At 68.2% G+C, this 20,144-nt stretch overlaps 2 protein-coding genes across 4 annotated transcripts in view; one reads left to right on the top strand and one right to left on the bottom strand.

Moving 5' to 3' along the window:
- POR (cytochrome p450 oxidoreductase) overlaps positions 1-3,607 on the top strand; it is a 57,269-nt gene extending 53,662 nt beyond the window's left edge. For all 3 annotated transcript variants that reach the window (XM_068165404.1, XM_068165405.1, XM_068165406.1), the window contains 3 exons: positions 468-613; positions 831-916; positions 2,713-3,607. In XM_068165404.1, the coding sequence (XP_068021505.1) occupies positions 468-613; positions 831-916; positions 2,713-2,857 (377 nt within the window). In that variant the 3' untranslated portion in view covers positions 2,858-3,607. The remainder of the gene's footprint in view (positions 1-467; positions 614-830; positions 917-2,712) is intronic.
- Positions 3,608-6,137: 2,530 nt separating this feature from the next.
- TMEM120A (transmembrane protein 120A) lies at positions 6,138-16,852 on the bottom strand. The gene is made up of 12 exons (XM_068165407.1): positions 16,664-16,852; positions 13,742-13,860; positions 13,184-13,300; positions 12,766-12,825; positions 11,124-11,219; positions 10,755-10,844; positions 9,548-9,613; positions 8,876-8,937; positions 7,880-7,972; positions 7,265-7,329; positions 6,462-6,530; positions 6,138-6,375 (listed from the first exon to the last, which is right to left on the bottom strand). The coding sequence occupies exons 1-12, from the start codon at positions 16,736-16,738 to the stop codon at positions 6,265-6,267; spliced, it is 1,023 nt and encodes a 340-aa protein (XP_068021508.1). The 5' UTR covers positions 16,739-16,852; the 3' UTR covers positions 6,138-6,264.
- Positions 16,853-20,144: the final 3,292 nt, after the last annotated feature.

Here is a 20,144-nt window from a genome sequence, read left to right as displayed (position 1 = left end):
GGGGCAGCTGAGGGCTCTCTGTGTGCCCTGCAGGCAAGGAGCTGGGCAGGGCAGGGCAGGGCAGGGCAGGGCAGGGCAGGGGCAGCTGAGGGCTGTGTGTGTGCCCTGCAGGCAAGGAGCTGGGCAGGGGCAGGGCAGGGCAGGGCAGGGCAGGGGCAGCTGAGGGCTGTGTGTGTGCCCTGCAGGCAAGGAGCTGGGCAGGGCAGGGCAGGGCAGGGGCAGCTGAGGGCTGTGTGTGTGCCCTGCAGGCAAGGAGCTGGGCAGGGGCAGGGCAGGGCAGGGCAGGGCAGGGGCAGCTGAGGGCTCTCTGTGTGTGCCCTGCAGGCAAGGAGCTGGGCAGGGGCAGGGCAGGGCAGGGCAGGGGCAGCTGAGGGCTGTGTGTGTGCCCTGCAGGCAAGGAGCTGGGCAGGGCAGGGCAGGGCAGGGCTGGGGCAGGGGCAGCTGATGGCTCTGTGTGTGCCCTGCAGGCAAGGAGCTGGGCGAGACGGTGCTGTACTACGGCTGCCGCCACGAGCGCCAGGACTACCTGTACCGCCAGGAGCTCGCCCGCTTCCAGCAGGAGGGGGTCCTCACCCAGCTCCACGTGGCCTTCTCCAGGGACCAGGCTGAGAAGGTACCCCTCGAGCTCCCCAGCCTCTTGCTTACGTTGCCCACAGCCAGAAGGCCCCCGAGGGCCCCGGAGCCCCTGGCGTTCGGAGCGGGCGCCTGGCGCCGCCGCGTGGCGTCCTGTGGAGCCGCAAGCAGGGCCTTGGCTTCCCTGCCCGGCTGGGGCTTGGGGCTGTGGGGGTCCTGCTCCTCTCCCCTCAGGCCCACCTCCTTCTTCCTGCCAGGTTTATGTCCAGCACTTACTGAAGAAGAACAAGGAGAGCATCTGGAAGCTGCTGAACGAGGACAACGCTCACATCTACGTGTGTGGGTAGGTCTGGGGGCAGGGGCCCTGGGGACACTGCCCTGTGCCAAGGAAAAGCAGGGGGGCTCCCATCACCCATCTGTGACCCCTGGGGGGGTTACACTGTCCTTGTTTGAGGAGAGGGCCAGGCAGAGAGGCTGGGGTGAGAGAAGCATCCGTGACTGGGGGCCGAGTGCTGCTCCCAGGGCTCAGCACTGGGCCCAGTTCCCTTTGACATCTTCATCAGTGGTCTGGGTGAGGGGATCCAGGCTGCCTCAGGCAGCTGGCAGATGGCACCAAGCTGGGCAGCAGTGTTGAGCTGCTGGAGGCTCTGCAGAGGCACCTGGCCAGGCTGGATCCATGGGCTGAGGCCACTGGGATGAGGTTCAGCAAGGCCGAGGGCTGGGTCCTGACCTTGGGGCACAACAACCCCAGGAAGGCTCCAGGCTGGGGGCAGAGTGGCTGCAAACAGCCTGGGGGAAAAGGGCCTGGGGGTGCTGGTTGGCAGCAGCTGAGGATGAGCCAGGGGGTGCCCAGGGGGCCAAGAAGGTCACCAGCAGCCTGGCCTGGAGCAGCAGTGGTGTGGGCAGCAGGAGCAGGGCAGGGTTCAGTTGGGGCTCCTCACTCCAAGAAGGACATTGAGGGCTGGAGCAGGGCCAGAGAAGGGCAACAGAGCTGGGGAAGGGTCTGGAGAGCAGGGCTGGGGAGGAGCAGCTGAGGGAGCTGGGGGTGTTGAGCCTGGAGCAGAGGAGGCTGAGGGAGACCTCATTGCTCTCTGCAGCTCCCTGGGAGGGAGTTGAGGTTAGTTCTCTTCCCAAGTGACAGGACCAGAGGAAACAGCCTCAGGATTAGCCAGGGGAGGGTTGGGTTGGACATGAGGAACAAATCCTTGAGGGTTGTCCAGGCCTGGCCCAGGCTGCAAGGGTGGAGTCCCCATGCCTGGAGGGGTTGCAGAGCTGTGGTGCTGAGGGCCATGGCTGAGTGGTGCCCTGGCGGGGCTGGGCTGGGGGCTGGGCTGAGGGCTGGGCTGGGGGCTGGGGGCTGGGCTCAGGGCTGGGTGGGTGCTGGCTGGGTGCTGTGTGGGTGCTGAGCGCAGCCCCCCGCAGGGACGCCCAGAACATGGCTCGGGGCTGGGCTCAGGGCTGGCTGGGTGCTGGGTGGGGGCTGGGTGCTGGGCGGGTGCTGGGTGGGTGCTGGGCAGGTGCTGGGTGGGTGCTAGGCGGGTGCTGAGCACAGCCCCCGCAGGGACGCCCAGAACATGGCTCAGGGCTGGGCTCGGGGCTGGGCTGGGTGCTGGGCTCAGGGCTGGGTGGGTGCTGGGTGCTGGGCTCATGGCTGGCTGGGTGCTGGGCTGGGTGCTGGGTGGGTGCTGGGCTCAGGGCTGGCTGGGTGCTGGGCTGGGTGCTGGGTGGGTGCTGGGTGGGTGCTGGGCTCAGGGCTGGCTGGGTGCTGGGCTGGGTGCTGGGTGGGTGCTGGGTGGGTGCTGGGCTGAGGGCTGGCTGGGTGCTGGGTGGGTGCTGGGCTGGGTGCTGGGTGGGTGCTGGGTGCTGGGCTCAGGGCTGGCTGGGTGCTGGGCTGGGTGCTGGGCGGGTGCTGGGTGGGTGCTGGGTGGGTGCTGGGCTCAGGGCTGGGTGGGTGCTGGGTGCTGGGCTGAGGGCTGGCTGGGTGCTGGGCGGGTGCTGGGCTGGGTGCTGGGCTGGGTGCTGAGCACATCCCCCCGCAGGGACGCCCGGAACATGGCTCGGGGCTGGGCTCAGGGCTGGCTGGGTGCTGGGTGGGTGCTGGCTGGGTGCTGGGTGGGTGCTGAGCACATCCCCCCGCAGGGATGCCCGGAACATGGCTCGGGACGTGCAGAACACCTTCTGCGAGATCGTGGCCCAGCTGGGCAGCCTCAGCCAGCCCCAGGCCGTGGACTACGTCAAGAAGCTGATGACCAAGGGCCGCTACTCCCAGGACGTCTGGAGCTAGGGCCGGGGCCGGCAGGGCAGGGCCGGGCAGAGGTCCCCTGGCAGCACAGCTCCTGCCTGGCCCCAGCCCCGGCCGCCCCAGGCTCACTCCCGGCCCCTCCTGGGCCGCCGCAGCCCTGGGCAGCTCCTGGAGCCTGAGCTGTGCAAGGCCTTGAGAGGGGCAGGGGGGTAGGGGCCAGGAGCGTTGGTGCCAGTGGCACCCCAGGGAGCAGCTCCTGGCACCCTAGGGAGCCCCTCCTGGCACCCCAGGGAGCCCCTCCTGGCACCAGCGTTTGCCTTGAGGCCAGTGCCAGAGCTGCTGTGGGCCAGGGGGGCTGGGTGGTGCCAGGGGCAGCCCTGGGGTCTCTCCCTGCACACAAGGCGGTGCCTTAGCCCCTGGGCTGGAGCCCCCCCTGGCCTGGGGCCAGCCATGGAGGGGAGGAGCCAGCAGCCCCCCAGCACCATGGGTTTGGGGTGAGGGCATGGTGGGGGCTGCCCTGGCCTCCCTCACACCCTGTGTGCCCTTTGGCTGAGGGGCACAGAGCTGCCTTGTGCCACCAGCACCCCACAGCCCTCTCCCCCTCTTCCCCTCCTGTCCCCCCTGCCCACCTTTGCCGCAGGGCTTCTCTGCCCTCCAGCAGAGCCCTGCCCCCTCCCTGGGGGGCCCTTGCAGCTGGCAGCCCCTGTGCCCAGCCCCTGTGCCCAGCCCCTGTGCCCAGCCCCTGCCCACACTCTCTGCTCTCAGTTTTTTTTAAATGCTGTTTTTATTTCACCATCTTTGTGATTCAATCCTGGGGGGGGGGGGGAGCTCAGCTCAGCTCAGCCCAGCTCAGCTCAGCCCAGCTCAGCTCAGCCCAGCTCAGCTCAGCCCAGCCCAGCTCAGCTCAGCCAAGCTCAGCTCAGCTCAGCTCAGTTGAGCTCGGTTCAGCCCAGCCCAGCTCAGCTCAGCCAAGCTCAGCTCAGCTCCCTGCAGCCTCCCCCCCGACTGTAAATTATTTAAATACACTTTGCCCTTGGGATACAGAAGTGCCTCTGGCTGTGGCCTCCCTCCTGCCCTGGCTGCTGCCTGGGAGGCAGCTCTGGCCTGGGGCTCAGCCCTGGCAGGGCAGAGGGGATGGCAGCAGGGGAGGGATGGCTCTGGCCTGGGGCCACAGAATGCTTGGGGTTGGAAGGGACCTCTTGAGTCCAACCCCCCTGCCAAGGCAGGTCACCCAGGGAGGGTCACCCAGGCAGGGTCACCCAGGCACACACCCAGAGGGCTTTGGAGAGGTCTCCACAGCAGGACACTCCACAACCTCCCTGCTCCAGGCCTCCAGCAGCCTCACACCACAGTTGTTTCTCCTCAGATGTTGAGGTGGAGCCTCCTGGGTGCCAGCTTGTGCCCCTTGTCCCCCGTGCCCTGACTGGCACCACCCAGAAGAGCCTGGCTGTGCCCTTCCTCTTGGCACCCTCCCTCAGGTGCTTACCCTGCTGAGGTCCCCTCCCAGCCTCCTCTCACAGCTCAGCAGCCCCCAGGGAGAGGTCCTGGTGGTGGCAGCGAGCTGCTCCTGCCCTGCTCTGCAGGGACACTGGGGGCTGCTGGGGGCTGCTTGCCTCACTGTTGGCCCTGTGCTTGCCAGGGGGTGCCAAGGGAGGGGGCTCACAGCTCTGCCTTGCCCCACTGCCCTGCTGTGAGGCACTGAGAGAGCTCTTGCCCCTCCCTGGCACTGCCAGCTGTGCCAAACCGCAGAGCAGAGCAGGCTTTGGCAGCACCCCGGGGCCTGAGGCAGCACTTCCCTGTGGTTTGTGTCCAGAGGTGCAGCCCCAGGGGGAGTCCAGCTCAGGCTGCTGCTGCTCCTGCCCGTGAGTGCCACAGCTCCCCTGTGCCACAGCTCCCATGTGCCACAGCCCCTGAGTGCCACAGCCCCCCTGTGCCACAGCCCCTGAGTGCCACAGCTCCCCTGTGCCACAGCTCCCCTGTGCCACAGCTCCTCAGTGCCACAGCCCCTCAGTGCCACAGCTCCCCTGTGCCACAGCCCCTCAGCGCCACAGCTCCTCAGCGCCACAGCTCCCCTGTGCCACAGCTCCTCAGTGCCACAGCCCCTGAGTGCCACAGCCCCCCTGTGCCACAGCCCCTGAGTGCCACAGCTCCCCTGTGCCACAGCTCCCCTGTGCCACAGCTCCTCAGTGCCACAGCCCCTCAGTGCCACAGCTCCCCTGTGCCACAGCCCCTCAGCGCCACAGCTCCTCAGCGCCACAGCTCCCCTGTGCCACAGCTCCTCAGTGCCACAGCCCCTCAGTGCCACAGCTCCTCAGTGCCACAGCCCCTCAGTGCCACAGCCCCTCAGTGCCACAGCTCCTCAGTGCCACAGCCCCTCAGTGCCACAGCTCCCCTGTGCCACAGCTCCTGTGTGCCACAGCCCCTCAGTGCCACAGCTCCCCTGTGCCACAGCCCCTCAATGTCACAGCTCCTCAGTGCCACAGCCCCTCAGTGCCACAGCTCCTCAGTGCCACAGCTCCTCAGTGCCACAGCCCCTCAGTGCCACAGCTCCTCAGTGCCACAGCCCCTCAGTGCCACAGCCCCTCAGTGCCACAGCTCCCCTGTGCCACAGCCCCTCAGCGCCACAGCTCCTCAGCGCCACAGCTCCCCTGTGCCACAGCTCCTCAGTGCCACAGCCCCTCAGTGCCACAGCTCCTCAGTGCCACAGCCCCTCAGTGCCACAGCCCCTCAGTGCCACAGCTCCTCAGTGCCACAGCCCCTCAGTGCCACAGCTCCCCTGTGCCACAGCTCCTGTGTGCCACAGCCCCTCAGTGCCACAGCTCCCCTGTGCCACAGCCCCTCAATGTCACAGCTCCTCAGTGCCACAGCCCCTCAGTGCCACAGCTCCTCAGTGCCACAGCTCCTCAGTGCCACAGCCCCTCAGTGCCACAGCTCCTCAGTGCCACAGCCCCTCAGTGCCACAGCCCCTCAGTGCCACAGCCCCTCTGTTTCACAGCTCCTCTGTGCCTCGAAGGCTGAGCAGGAGCTGAGCTGCAGCACCCCCAGAGGCAGCACAGGCTGCAGCTGCCCCGAGAGCAGGGGGGGCTGGGGGGCAGCCAGGGACGCCCCTGCTCACCGCCCAGGGGGCCTGGGGCCTCTCTCTGCCTTCACCACCCTGCTGCCGGGCTGGGCAGAGCCCTGCGCTCCCCAGGAGCTGCCTGAGGAGCCCATCCCCGCAGGGGGCTGCAGGGCAGCAGGCAGGGGAGCAGTGCTCTGCTGGAGAAGGGGGGCAGAGGGGCCGGGGGGGCCGCAGGGGAGTGAGCGAGGCACGGATCCAGCACCATCAGCACTGCCAAGAGCTCTATTTGTGCTCCGGGCCGGCCCCGGGGCGGCACAGTCCGCAGGGCAGCGAGGGGCCAGGAGGTGGAGCCGGGGGGGGGGAGGAAGTCCTGGGCCCCACCCTGCCCCCTTCAGCGCTGCTTGGAGTCCTTCTTGTCCTGCAGCTTCTGGTGCACCACCCGCAGCGTGGTGAAGAAGTTCCCCAGGAAGAGGATGAGGAAGGAGAGGCCACACATCAGGACCTGGGGGAGCCACACGGGCAGCAGTCAGCAGGGGGCTGGGGGGCAGCCGGCTGGGGGGCAGCTGCCCGGGCCCCCCCAGCCCTTACCTGCCACTCCTTGCACTCGGGGTGCTGCAGCATGTGGAAGAGGGTGAGGGCGTTGTAGAGCTGCCAGAACTGCAGGAGAGAGGGAAGGGCAGGGGGGAGGGGATGGCCTCCAGGGCTGGGGCTCACCCAGCTGCCCCCCTGCCCCAGGCCCCTCCAGAGCCCCTCTGAGGGCAGGGTGCAGTGGAACCCCCCCAGGCATGGGGGCAGAGGGACGCCGGGGGCTGAGCTCCCCCTCCTTGCCCCCTGCTGGAGCCCAGCAGCCAGGAGGATGCCTCAGCCCAGCCCAGTGCCGCTGGCCCTGGCCTCTGAGCTGCCCACGGGGCAGGGAGCTGCAGCAGCTGCAGCTCAGGAAGGGCTCCTGGTGCCAACTTCTCACCTGAGCCTTTGGCAGAACCCCAGCAGCACCCCCAGGGCTCCCCCAGCAGCCCCCCCAGGGCTCCCCAACAACTTGTGGGGGAGGCAGGTGGAGGGAGGGCAGCAGCCCAGCACTGCTCACCTCATTCCCTGCCCCTGGCATCTGCCCCTGGCCCCAGCAGCCTGGGTGCTGCCCTGGCTGCCTGCTGCTGCCCCAGGCCCTGACAGCAGCCTGGGTGCTGCCCTGGCTGCCTGCTGCTGCCCCAGGCCCTGACAGCAGCCTGGGAGCTGCCCTGGCTGCCTGCTGCTGCCCTGGCCCCAGCAGCCTGGGTGCTGCCCTGGCTGCCTGCTGCTGCCCCTGGCCCCAGCAGCCTGGGAGCTGCCCTGGCTGCCTGCTGCTGCCCCAGGCCGGGGCCCCTGTGCCCCCCCCGGGCTCAGTGCACACTCACATGCCCAAAGAAGAGGAAGGGCAGCAGGAAGGTCAGGCCTCTCCACATCCAGGACTGGAAGCCCTCTGCAGGGGAGGAAGGCTTGCATGAGGAGCCCAGGAGTGCTGGCTGGGGCCCAGGTGGAGCCCAGCCCTGAGGCTGTGGGACCCTGTGCCTGCCCCAGTCCTGCCTGGCTAACACAGCCCTGCTGGGGGCACAGGGGCTGGGCAGGGACCCCCCCCAGGGCTGTCCTGGCTGTGGCAAGGATCCCCCCAGGGCTCCCCTGGCTGGGGCAAGGATCCCCCCAGGGCTCCCCTGGCTGGGGCAAGGATCCCCCCAGGGCTCCCCTGGCTGGGGCAAGGATCCCCCCAGGCCTCTCCTGGCTGGGGCAGGCATCCCCCCAGGGCTCCCCTGGCTGGGGCAGGCATCCCCCAAGGCCTCTCCTGGCTGGGGCAGGCACCCCCCCAGGCCTCTCCTGGCTGGGGTATGGATTCCCCCCCTGCCACTCCTGGGGCTCTGCTTTTGCAGCTGCCTCCCCCAAACTGCAGCCAGAGCCCCCCCCTCAGAGCACCAAGTGCGGTGAGAGCTCGCAGAGGGGGGGCAGGCAGCAGGCCCTGGGGGCAGGCAGAGGCTCACCCACGGTCAGGTCCATGTTGTGCCTCTCGCCCAGCGCCCTCAGCCGGTACAGACAACCACTCTGGTAGTAGTACTGCAGGAACTGCACCAAGCCTGCAGGGGGAGAGGGCTCTGCTCACCGCCAGCACAGCTTGCTCAGGGCCTCAGCCAGCCTGGACTTCAACTCTTGCAGGGGGGAGGCCATCCACAAGCTCCCTGGGCAACCAAAGGTTGCCCAGGGAGCTTGTGGATGGCCTCCCCCCTGCAGATGTTCAGCCCCAGAAGGCCTCACTCTCAACAACCTCCTCCTCATCTCCACTCTCAGTCTCTCCTCTCCCAGCTCAAAGCCATTGTTCCTCATCCTGGCACTCCCAGCCCTTGCCCAAAGTCCCTCCCCAGCTCCCCTGGAGCCTCCTTCAGGTTGCTCTGAGCCTTCTCCAGGCTGCACAGCCCCAGCTCTCCCAGCCTGGCCCAACAGAGGAGGTCCTGCAGCCCTCTCTGAGCATCTCTGTGGCCTCCTCTGGAGCCTCTCTCCAGCAGCTCCAGGTCCTGGAGGCAGTGCTGCAGGTGGGGGCTGAGCAGAGCAGAGCAGAGGGGCAGAATCCCCTCCCTGTGCTGCTGCTCTCCCTGCAGCTCAGCACTCAGCTGGCTCTGGGCTGCCAGGGACCACTGCTGGCTCCTGGGGGAGTTTGGCACCACCTGAACCCCCCCCACCCCAAGGCCTTCTCTGCTCTCAGCCACTCCTCACCCAGCCTGGATCTGTGCTGGGGATTGCCCTGAGCCAGCAGCAGGACCTTGCCCTTGGTATCTCCTCCTGCCCAGGCACCATCCCCTGCCCCAGCTCTGAGGTGACTGCACAGGAAGGCCACCCCAGGGGCAGGGCAGAGGCCAAGGGGAAGGCCCAGGGGAGCTGTGAGGAGCTGCAGAAGGCTCTCCACCTGTCCCAGAGCCCCAGGGACCACCCCCCCCCCCGAGGCCTGGCCCCAGCCTGGGGGCAGTGCAGCCAGCAGCACTCACTCTGGTACATGGAGAAGGAGAGGAACTGGTTCCTGAACATCTGGTACATGAGTCCATCCGGCCTGGGGAGAGAGGGAGCTGGCTGGGGGGGTGGTGTGGGGCTGGCAGCCAGCCCTGGGCACCACTGCCCCACCCCAGCTGCCCCCAGGCACAGGCCTGAGGTGGTGCAGAACCACCACTGTGGTGGCTGAGAGAGTGCCAGGGCTTGGAGGGGACCTCCAGAGCAGGAGCCCTGAGGGCAGGGCCCACAGGGAGGTGTCCAGGCAGGGCTGGAAGCTCTCTCTCCACACCAGGAGACCCCACAGCCCCTCTGGGCAGCCTGCCCCAGGCCTCCAGCAGCCTCACAGGGAAGAAGCTTTGCCTCCCGTTGAGGTGGAGCTTCCTGGGACTGAGTTTGTGTCCACTGCCCCCCACCCTGGGTAGCCCTGGCAGGAGCCTGGCTGCCTCCTCCTGGCAGCCACCCTGCAGGCATTCAGAGTTCCCCTCTCAGCCTGCCCAGCCCTGGGACCCTGCCTGCTGCACACAGCTGCTGCTGGGCTGGAGAGGAAGGTGTGGAGCACCATGGGGGGCAGCCCCCAGCCCCCCCAGAGCAGGCCAATGGCCATGGGGCAGGGCAGTGAGCTGGCCCCAGCCCAGGGGCCCTGCAGCCCAGGGGGCAGAGGGGAGACTCACCAGGTCAGCAAGACCCCTGAGAGGAAGGTGGAGACGTAGTGGTGGAACACCCACCAGCCCTTGATCCTGGAAGGCAGGCACAGAGCCTCAGCAGGGCCCAGGGAGGCAGCAGCAGGGCAGAGCCCAGCACCAGCCTCCAGCCCCCGGGCAAGGGGAGGAGCAGGGCTGGGCATGGAACTGCTGAGCCTGGAGCAGGAGCCAGCAGCTCTGCCCAGGGGCTGGGGCTCTCCCAGCTGCTGCTGCACCCTCCCCCTCCACCCCTCCCCTCCCCACCTCCCCTCCACACCTTCCCTCCTCCACCTCCCCACCCTCCTTCTCCACCTGCCCTCACCACTCTCCCTCTCCACCCCTCCCCACCTCCCCCTCCCCACTCTCCATCTTCTCTCTCCACCCTCCCTCTCCACCACCCTCCCCACCCTCCCTCCCCACCCTCCTTCACCACCCTCCCCTCCCTTCCCCACCCTCCCTCACCACCCTCCCCTCCCTTCCCCACCCTCCCTCATCTTCCCTCTCCACCCTCCCCCTCCACTTCCCCTCCCCACCCTCCCTCCCCACCTTCCCCTTTCCACCCCTCTTCCTCCACCCTCCCCCTCCCGTCACCTTCCTCTCACCACCTTCCCTCTCCCCCTTCCCCCCATCCCTCTCCACCTTCCCCTTTCCACCACCCTCTCCACCCTCCCCCTCCACTTTCCCTCCCCACTCTCCCCCTCCCCTCCCCACCTCCCCTCCACACCCTCCCTCCTCCACTTTCCCTCCCCACCCTCCTCCACCTCCCCTCACCACCCTCCCTCCCCTACCTCCCCTCACCACCACCCTCCTTCCTCCACTCTCCCTCCTCCACCCTCCCCCCACCTCCCCTCTCCACTTTCCCTCCCCACCCTCCCCCCCCTCCACCTTCCCCTTTCCACCACCCTCCCCCTCCACTTTCCCTCCCCACCCTTCCTCCCCACCCTCCTTCTCCACCCTCCCCCTCCCCTCTTCACCTTCCTTTCATCACCTTCCCTCTCCACCTCCCCTCTTCCCCTTCCCCCCTCCCTCTCCACCTTCCCTTTCCCCTCTCCCTCTCTCCCCTCCCTCTCCACCCCTGCAGCGTTTGCTGCTCCTGCCCCCTGCTGCAGCCCAGTGCCAGGCTGTGGGGGGGAGGCAGCTGGGGAGCTGTGGGGTGGGTGCCAGCTGCTCAGGCTCCCAGGGCAGCCCCAGGGCTCACTTGGAGCCGTTGTTGATGAGGATGCTCTCCCGGATGGTGAGGGTGCAGTAGTACCACACCAGCAGGAAGTTGAAGACAGCATCTGTCACCCTGGGGGGAGGCAAAGGGAGCTGGGGGGGTGGCAGCACAGCCACTGCCCCTCTGCTGAGGGCACAGGCACCGAGAGAGCCACTGCTGCAGGATGGCCACACAGCAGCCTGGCCCCCCCAGCACCCCCCCAGGCCACAACCAGCAGCCTCCCTCACCCCCAGGGCAGTGCCCACACCCTGTGCCAGCAGCTCCTGCCCAGCTCAGCAGCTTCCAGCATGGGCAAGCAGGAGCCAGGAGCCCTGGGGGGAGATCCCTGCCTGGTGCCCAGGCCAGGCTCACCTGGAGTTGAAGAGGAAGCGGCAGGAGAAGGAGACAATGAGCAAGATGATGGTGAGGTAGAGCTTGAACTTCTCATACTCATCCTTGTAGGCAAACCTGCAGGGGAGCAGAGGCACAGCCCTGGAGCAAGGAGGCTGCTGGGGGCTGTCCTGGCCCCCTCCAGCTGCACAGCACTGCCACTGGGAACCTCTGGGGCCAGGCTGAGAGAGCTGGGCTTGGGCAGCCTGCAGAGGAGAAGGCTGCAGGGAGAGCTTCTGGTGGCCTTGCAGTGCCTCAAGGGGAGATCAGAGAGCTGGGGACAGACTGCTGAGCAGGGCCAGGCCAAGGGGGGATGGTTTGAACTGCAAGAGGGAGCTGGAGAGTGGAGAGGAGGAGAAATGTTTGGTGCTGAGGGTGGGGAGAGCCTGGCCCAGGCTGCCCAGAGAGCTGCCCCATGGCTGGCAGCAGGGCAGGGCAGGTTGTGTGGGGCTGGGAGCAGCCTGCTGGGGTTGGGGATGGCCCTGGGGGCTGCAGGGGTTGGCCTGGGTGAGCTTTAGAGCTCCCTTCCCACTGGAAGCACTCTGAGCTTCCATGGCCAAGAGAAACCTGCAGCCCTGAGTGCTCCTGAGGGGCAGCACCAGGCCCCAGGGGGGGCAGCTCTGAGGGCAGCATGGAGCCAAGGCAGGAGCTGGGGGGGGAAGTTCTGCACGGGCCTGGGGGAGCCCAAGGGCAGCCCAGAGCCTGCCAGGGGCTGGGAGCCTGCAGCTGCTGAAGGCCCTGCCCCAGGGCAAGGGCAGAGGGAGCCCTGCAGCTGCCCAGGGGCAGCCCAGCCCGGGGCAGGAGGCAAGGTGGAGCTCTGGGCTGGGCCTGGGGCCAGGAAGGGACAGCCTGGGAGGGGAACCAGCCTGATCTAGTGTGGGGTGTCCCTGCCCATGGCAGGGGGGTTGGAACTAGCTGATCCTTGTGGTCCCTTCCAACCCTGAATGAAACTATGAAACTATGAAACTACGAAACCTGGGGCAGGAAGCTGGCAGAGACCTGACACAGCCTGGGGCACTGCTGGGGGGGAGGGGGGGAGGCAGGGGGGGCTGGGAGTGGCAGGGGGAGGCAGAGGGAGGGCAGGGGAGGTGGGGGGGGTAGGAGGGGAGCAGGAGGAGGGGGAAGGCAGGGGGAGGCCGGGGGGGGGGGGTGGGGGAGGGCAGGGAGTGGCAGCAGGGGGAAATTGGGGGGGGGCCAAAGGGGGAGGGCAAGGGGGGATGGGGGAGGAGTGAGAGAGGGGAGAGAGGGGGGGCAAGGGGGAGGGCAGGGGGGAGGGCAGGGGGGAGGGAAGGGGGAGGAGGGAAATGGGGAGGCAAGGGGGAGAGCAGGGGGGAGGGTAAGGGGGAAGAGGAGATGGGGGGCAAGGGGGGGAGGGCAGGGGGAGCAGGGGGAGGGCAGGGGGAGGCAGGGGGGGCAGAGGGAGGGCAGGGGGGAGGGCAGGGGGGAGGGCAGGGGGTCCATACTTGGCCTGCTGGCTGAGCAGGGTGATGTTGACGTTCCCCAGCACCAGGTTCAGGGGGAGCAGGGGGGGCAGGGGGGGTCAGGGGGAGGGCAGGGGGGCCAGGGGGAGGGCAGGGGGTTCAGGGGGGTCAGAGGGGAGGGCAGGGGGGTCAGGGGTCCATACTTGGCCTGCTGGCTGAGCAGGGTGACGTTGACGTTCCCCAGCACCAGGCTCAGGTACAGCCTGCAGAGAGAGCGCAGCGGTCAGGGCCTGGCCGGCAGCTGGCAGAGGGGCTGGGCACAGCTGTGCCCTTCTCCTGCCCCTGCCCAGGCTGGGAGCGAGCCCCCAGCCGCTGCCCAGCCCGGGCTGGCAGGCAGTGTGCCTGGCACCTGCTGCAGAGGGCACCGGGGGCGCTCCGCAGGGCTCCCTGCCAGGCACAGCCTCCCTGGCAGGGCAGCGGCAGGCAGAGAGGGGAACAAGGGCAGCAGAGGCTCGGCCTGGCTCCTGCCCCTCTGTGCCAGGGGGAGGGCAGGTTGCAGGCCCTGGGACACGGGGGGGGGGGGTGGGGGTGCAGCTGGCAGCGAGGTGCCCCTCCCCTCACCCATTCTTCTTCGGAAGGAAGGCCTCCATCTCGAAGAACACGTTCTGCCTCTCCTTGATCAGGCTCTGGGTCTCCCTGAGGCACTGCTCCTGCTCAGGGCTCCCCTGCCCCTTGCACCTGGGGGGGCACAAGGAGGTGCTGGCATCGGCAGGGTGCCTGCCACACAGCCAGCCCCTGCCAGGGCACCCCCGGGGCTGGGAGGAAGGGCTGGAGGCCAGGCCACGACCCCCCCTGCAGGGGGACTGCCAGGGCACCCCCAGGGCTGGGAGGAAGGGCTGGAGGCCAGGCCATGACCCCCCCTGCAGGGTGAGCTCCTGGGCCAGGCTGGCAGGGAGAGGAGGTGAGGAGGGATGAGGCTGCCCAGCACTGAGGAAGGACAAAGGGAGCTCTGTGCAGGGGGGGCAGAAGTGACCTGCAGGGCCCTGAACAGGGCAGAGGGAAGCTGAGGGAGTGCAGACTCCACTCTGGCACCAGGCACAAGGTTTGTGCTAGAGACAGAGCCCTGAGGTGAGCTCCACCGCCCTGCCCCGGCCCCAGCCCCTGCAGGCTGCCACTCACTTGTGGAGGGCCAAGGACAGCTCCTTCAGCCTCTTCTTCTGCCGTGCAATGGAGCTGGAAATCCCATCCTGCAGCTTGGTTAACTCCTCCAGCTTCTGCTTGTAGAGCTTGTGGTTGTCCTGGGGAGCAGAGAGCAGCCTGGCCCTGACTGCCCACCCAGCCCTGCCTCTGACTGCCCACCCAGCCCTGCCTCTGACTGCCCACCCAGCCCTGCCCCCGGCTGCCCACCCAGCCCTGCCCCTGACAGCCCACCCAGCCCTGCCTCTGACTGCCCACCCAGCCCTGCCCCTGACAGCCCATCCAGCCCTGCCCCCGGCTGCCCACCCAGCCCTGCCCCTGACTGCCCACCCAGCCCTGCCTCTGACTGCCCACCCAGCCCTGCCCCCAACTGCCCACCCAGCCCTGCCCCCGACTGCCCACCCAGCCCTGGCCCCGGCTGCCCACCCAGCCCTGCCCCTGACAGCCCACCCAGCCCTGCCTCTGACTGCCCACCCAGCCCTGCCCCTGACAGCCCATCCAGCCCTGCCCCCGGCTGCCCACCCAGCCCTGCCCCTGACTGCCCACCCAGCCCTGCCTCTGACTGCCCACCCAGCCCTGCCCCCGACTGCCCACCCAGCCCTGCCCCCCGGCTGCCCACCCAGCCCTGCCCCTGGCTGCCCACCCAGCCCTGCCCTTGACTGCCCCTGCCCAGCAGCCAGGCAGGGCCACAGCTGGCTGCAGAGGGCCACAGCTGGCTGCAGAGGGCCACAGCCTGCAGCTGCCCTGGGGGGGATGCAGCCCCAGGGCCTCTCCTCACAGCTGCCTCCTGCCTCAGCCCCCTCCAGCTGCAGGCTCTGAAAGTCCACAACATGGCCCCGGGCCAGGGATGCTCCTGTGGCTGGGAACCACTGCCCATGGCAGAGCACCCCAGGAGCCAGCAGGGAGAGGCTGGAAGGGAGCTCTGGAGCTCACCCAGGCCACCCCCTGCTCCAGCAGGGCACCCACAGCACAGTGCCCAGCACCACACTGCCCAGGGGGGGTTGGAAGCTCTCCACACCAGGACACTCCACAACCTCTCTGGGCAGCCTGCTCCAGGCCTCCAGCACCCTCACACCAAACAACTTTCTCCTCCTCTTCACATCCAACCTCCTGGGCTCCACTCTCTGCCCCTTGCTGCCCCTTGTGCTGTCCCTGGGCACCACTCAGCAGAGTCTGGCCCCAGCCTCTTGCCCCCCACAGCTCCTTTAGCTCTTGCTGAGCATTGCTCAGCTCCCCTCTGGGGCTGCTCTTCTGCAGGCTCTCAGCCCCAGGGCTCTCAGCCTTTGCTCCTGCCAGAGCTGCTCCAGGCCCCTCAGCAGCTCTGCAGTCTCCCCTGGACTCTCTCCAGCAGTTCTCTGTCCCTCCTGAGCTGGGGAGCCCAGAGCTGCACCCAGCACTCCAGATGTGGCCTGGCTGGGGCAGAGCAGATGGCAAACACTGAGGAAGAGCTGTTGCTGGGGCCATGGCTCCAGCTGAGGGCCAAGGCCATGCAGGAGCAGTGGCTCTGACTGCTAGGACAGGAGGAGAAGCTCTCCCTGCCTGCAGCACCTGCCCCTGGTGGCTCTGGGGCTCCACCCTGAGCCCCCACAGGGAGCTGGCTGCAGAGGCTGAGCCTGCAGCAGGGCTGTGGCTCCCCCTGCAGCAGTGCCCCAGCCCCAGCTGGGCAAGGGGAGATGCCACTCTTGTGCCATGACACAGGCAAGAGAGCCTCTGGGGTGCCTCTTGCCTGTGCAGCCTCAGCTCAGCCGGGGGCAGCCCCAAGGCCTCCCCGGGGAGGCTGCTTGCAGCAACCCTTGGACCAGGCCATGGGGCAGGTGTGTCAGAGCCTCCTCAGCCCTTATCAAGCTCTTATCAGCAGCTCTCAGCTGCTCCCCGAGGAGAAAGGTGAAACCCAGATGCAGAAGGGGAGACAGCTTCTGCCCCCGGTGCCAGGCAGCTGCAGGGCAGGAATGGGGCCCGGAGTGCCCTGGCTCCCCCAGCAGGGATTCCTGGCCCTGCACTCTCCAGGTGATTCCCTGTGGCAGCCCTGCAGTCATGCCAGGGCCTGAGCAGCAGCTGGGTGCCAGCCTGGGCGAGGGGCAGGCCTGCAAAGGGCAGGGATGGCACCGTGTGGCTGCCCACAGGGTTCAGGGCAGGCCACCCCACACGTCCCCCCCCAGGGCTGTGGAGCAAGAGGAGGTTTCTCAAAGCCTCCCTTGCCCCAGATCTGTGTCTGCAACACCCCCGGCGCTGCCCTGCTCCCGGGGGCACGGAGGGGGAAAGGGAACTGCTGCAGGCAGCTGCCAGCCGCAGCGGCAGAGGCTTGGCCAACCTCCCCCCGGGCTGACCCCGGCGTGAGCTGAACCCTGCCCACTCCTTCCCCGGCTCTGGGGATTACACACAGCAAGTGGAAGCTCCTCCAGCACACAGCCACCTCCCCAGCACACAGCCCCTGCCGGGTGCCAGGGCACCGGGGCAAGGGTGCCCAGGGTGGAGAGGGGCAGGGGGCCGGGGCAGGGCACCCCAGGTGCCAGTGCCCGCGCTGCCAGGCTGGCTGTGAGCTGCCTGGCACTGGGCTGAGAGGAGCGATAGAGCAGGGCGAAGAAGCATCTGCGGACCCTGCGCCAGGCCGTGCCGTGCCGGGCACCCTCTGCCCGAGGTGACATCTCCGTCTCACCTCCGCCGCCACGGGCGAGCGGGCGGCAGGCCGGCTAAGGGCTGAGCCAGCCCCGCAGGGCCCCGGCGCAGCTCCCCGGCCCCCTCCGCCCGCGGCCCGGCCGTGAGCCGTGCCCAGAGCCGGGGCACAGCGGGCAGAGCGCCGGGCTCCGGCCGGGGCCAGCCAGGTGCCCGGCGCGGCTGCGCCTCCCGGGGGCCGCGGCTCAGCCGCTGCCCGGCGCACGTCGGCGGCCGGCGGCTGCCCGGTACCTGGATGCGCTGGAAGCCGTCCTGCAGCTCCTCCCACTCCCGCAGGCACTCGGCGGCGGAGCTGCCGCCGGCCATGGCGGCGATGGCGGCGGGGACGGCCCGGACCGGCTGGCGGCGAGGGGCGGCCGCCGCCTGCCGCCCGCTTCCGGCACGGCCCGGCGGGGGCGGAGCGCTCCGGGCCCCGGGCGGCGGCGGCGGAGCGGAACGGAGCGGAGCGGAGCGGGACGGGGCGGGGCGGGGCGGGGCGGCCGCTGGCGGCTCCCCGGGCACCGGGCGGGGCTCGGCCTGGAACCACCCACGGCAGGGCTGGGGCTGGCGGGGCCGGGGCGCGCCGAGCCGCTTGCGAAACGGGAAAGCCCCAAAGGAGAGAGCCGGGAGGGCTGCGGAGACCTTGGAGAGCGCCGAGCCCAGGCGGAACCCAGCGCTGAGCCCAGCCCAGAACCCAGCCTGGAACCCAGCGCTCAACCCAGCCTGGAACCCAGCCCTGAACCCAGCGCTGAGCCCAGCCCAGAACCCAGCCTGGAACCCAGCGCTCAACCCAGCCTGGAACCCAGCCCGGAACCCAGCCCTGAACCCAGCCCTGAGCCCAGCCCAGAACCCAGCCTGGAACCCAGTCCTGAACCCAGCCTGGAACCCAGCCTGGAACCCAGTCCTGAACCCAGCCCTGAACCCAGCCCAGAACCCAGCCCTGAACCCCGCATTGAACCCAGCCCTGAACCCAGCCCTGAACCCAGCCCTGAACCCAGCCCAGAACCCAGCCCTGAACCCAGCCCTGAACCCAGCCCTGAACCCAGCCCTGAACCCCGCATTGAACCCAGCCCTGAACCCAGCCCTGAACCCAGCCCTGAACCCAGCCTGGAACCCAGTCCTGAACCCAGCCCAGAACCCAGCCCTGAACCCAGCCCTGAACCCAGCCCAGAACCCAGCCCTGAACCCCGCATTGAACCCAGCCCTGAACCCAGCCCTGAACCCAGCCCTGAACCCAGCCCTGAACCCAGTGTTGAACCCAGCATTGAACCCAGCCCTGAACCCAGTGCTGAACCCAGCCCTGAACCCAGCACTAAACCTCCCCTGGGGCAACCTGAGGTCATTTCTTCTTGGCCTGTTGCTTTTTTTGGCACAGGACTTTGTGAGGGCAGGGACCTGCTGGAGAGGGGAGCCAGAGGCCACAGCAGTGCTGGCAGGGCTGGAAGCCCTCTGCTGGGAGCCAGGCTGAGAGAGCTGGGCTTGGGCAGCCTGCAGAGGAGGAGGCTGCAGGGAGAGCTTCTGGTGGCCTTGCAGTGCCTCAAGGGGAGATCAGAGAGCTGGGGACAGACTGCTGAGCAGGGCCAGGCCAAGGGGGGATGGTTTGGACTGCAAGAGGGAGCTGGAGAGTGGAGAGGAGGAGAAATGTTTGGTGCTGAGGGTGGGGAGAGCCTGGCCCAGGCTGCCCAGAGAGCTGCCCCATGGCTGGCAGCAGTGCAGGGCAGGTTGTGTGGGGCTGGGAGCAGCCTGCTGGGGTTGGGGATGTCTCTGGGGTCTGCTGGGTGGCCTTGAGGGGTCCCTTCCCACCCAACCCAGCCTGGGATTCTGTGATTCTGATTGTACCTAATGAGCAGAGCCCAACCCCCACCTGGCTCCAGCCTCCTCTCAGGGAGCTGTGAGAGCAATGAGGTCTCCCTCAGCCTCCTCTCCTCCAGGCTCAACACCCCCAGCTCCCTCAGCTGCTCCTCCCCAGTCCTGCCCTCCAGACCCTTCCCCACCTTCCTTGCCCTTCTCTGGAGATGCTGCAGCCCCTCATGGAGCAGTGCTGCCCTGCTGTGAAGGATCAGGGGACAGACCAGAGGTTCATCACCAACCACTGCAGGCCCCACAGACAACCCCCTCGTGTGTGTCCTGCTGCAGCTGCCCCTCTGGAGAGCCCTGAGGGGAGCAGAGCACGGCCCCAAACTGCCCCCCACAGCCTCCCTGCCTCCCCCAACCCCTGCCACAGCCACTGCTGCCCCAAGCCTGTCCCAGCACGGAGCAGGGGGACAGCCCAGGAGCGTTTCCTGTGGTGGTTTATTTTGTGATGTCCATGTGAGCAGTTCCCAGCCTGGCAGGAGAGCACAGCACTGAGTCACACAGCAGGGCTGATGGATGCTGCTGAGGGCTGAGCCATGCTGAGAGGGCTGGCTCTAGATGGCCCATAGGAAGGCTTTGGGAGGCCAAGTCCTGGCTGTGGGCAGCTGAGGAGCACACAGAGAGTGCAGGGCCAAGGCCTCCCCAGACTGACCCCTCCAGCACAGGGCAGATCCCAGATGGAGCTCAGGATGAAGCTGCTCTCATGTAAGATCTCTTCTCAAGGAACCTTCCACCCAGATGCTGGCAGAAAGCAGGGCCAGGAAGCACTGCTCCAGGCTGGGTGCTCTCTGGGCTGGGTGCTCTCCTGGCTGGGTGCTCTCCTGGCTGGGTGCTCTCTGAGCTGGGTGCTCTCCTGGCTGGGTGCTCTCCTGGCTGGGTGCTCTCTGGGCTGGGTGCTCTCCTGGCTGGGTGCTCTCCTGGCTGGGTGCTCTCTGGGCTGGGTGCTCTCTGGGGTGGGTGCTCTGTCTGGGTGCTCTCTGGGCTGGGTGCTCTCTGGGCTGGGTGCTCTGTCTGGGTGCTCTCTGGGCTGGGTGCTCTGTCTGGGTGCTCTCTGGGCTGGGTTCTCCCTGGGTTGGGTTCTCTCTGGGTTGGGTTCTCTGTCTGGGTGCTCTCTGGGCTGGGTTCTCCCTGGGCTGGGTGCTCTCTGGGTTGGGTTCTCCCTGGGTTGGGTTCTCTGTCTGGGTGCTCTCTGGGCTGGGTTCTCTCTGGGCTGGGTGCTCTGTCTGGGTGCTCTCTGGGCTGGGTGCTCTCTGGGCTGGGTGCTCTGGCTGGGTTCTCTCTGGCTGGGTTCTCTCTGGGCTGGGTTCTCTCTGGGCTGGGTGCTCTCTGGGCTGGGTGCTCTCTGGGCTGGGTGCTCTGGCTGGGTTCTCTCTGGGCTGGGTGCTCTGTCTGGGTTCTCTCTGGGCTGGGTGCTCTCTGGGCTGGGTGCTCTCTGGGCTGGGTGCTCTGTCTGGGTTCTCTCTGGGCTGGGTGCTCTCTGGGCTGGGTTCTCTCTGGGCTGGGTGCTCTCTGGGCTGGGTGCTCTGTCTGGGTTCTCTCTGGGCTGGGTGCTCTCCTGGCTGGGTTCTCTCTGGGCTGGGTGCTCTCTGGGCTGGGTTCTCTCTGGGCTGGGTGCTCTGTCTGGGTGCTCTCTGGGCTGGGTGCTCTCTGGGCTGGGTGCTCTGGCTGGGTTCTCTCTGGCTGGGTTCTCTCTGGGCTGGGTTCTCTCTGGGCTGGGTGCTCTCTGGGCTGGGTGCTCTCTGGGCTGGGTGCTCTGGCTGGGTTCTCTCTGGGCTGGGTGCTCTGTCTGGGTTCTCTCTGGGCTGGGTGCTCTCTGGGCTGGATGCTCTCCTGGCTGGGTGCTCCCTGGGCTGGGTGCTCTGGCTGGGTTCTCTCTGGG

Source organism: Melanerpes formicivorus, unplaced genomic scaffold (assembly GCF_026170545.1).
Source record: "Melanerpes formicivorus ecotype bairdi unplaced genomic scaffold, bMelFor1.0.p_v2 SCAF_88, whole genome shotgun sequence".
NCBI lineage: Eukaryota > Metazoa > Chordata > Aves > Piciformes > Picidae > Melanerpes > Melanerpes formicivorus.
Note: the sequence above shows the minus strand (reverse complement) of the source record. Positions and strands in the feature narration are given on the sequence as shown.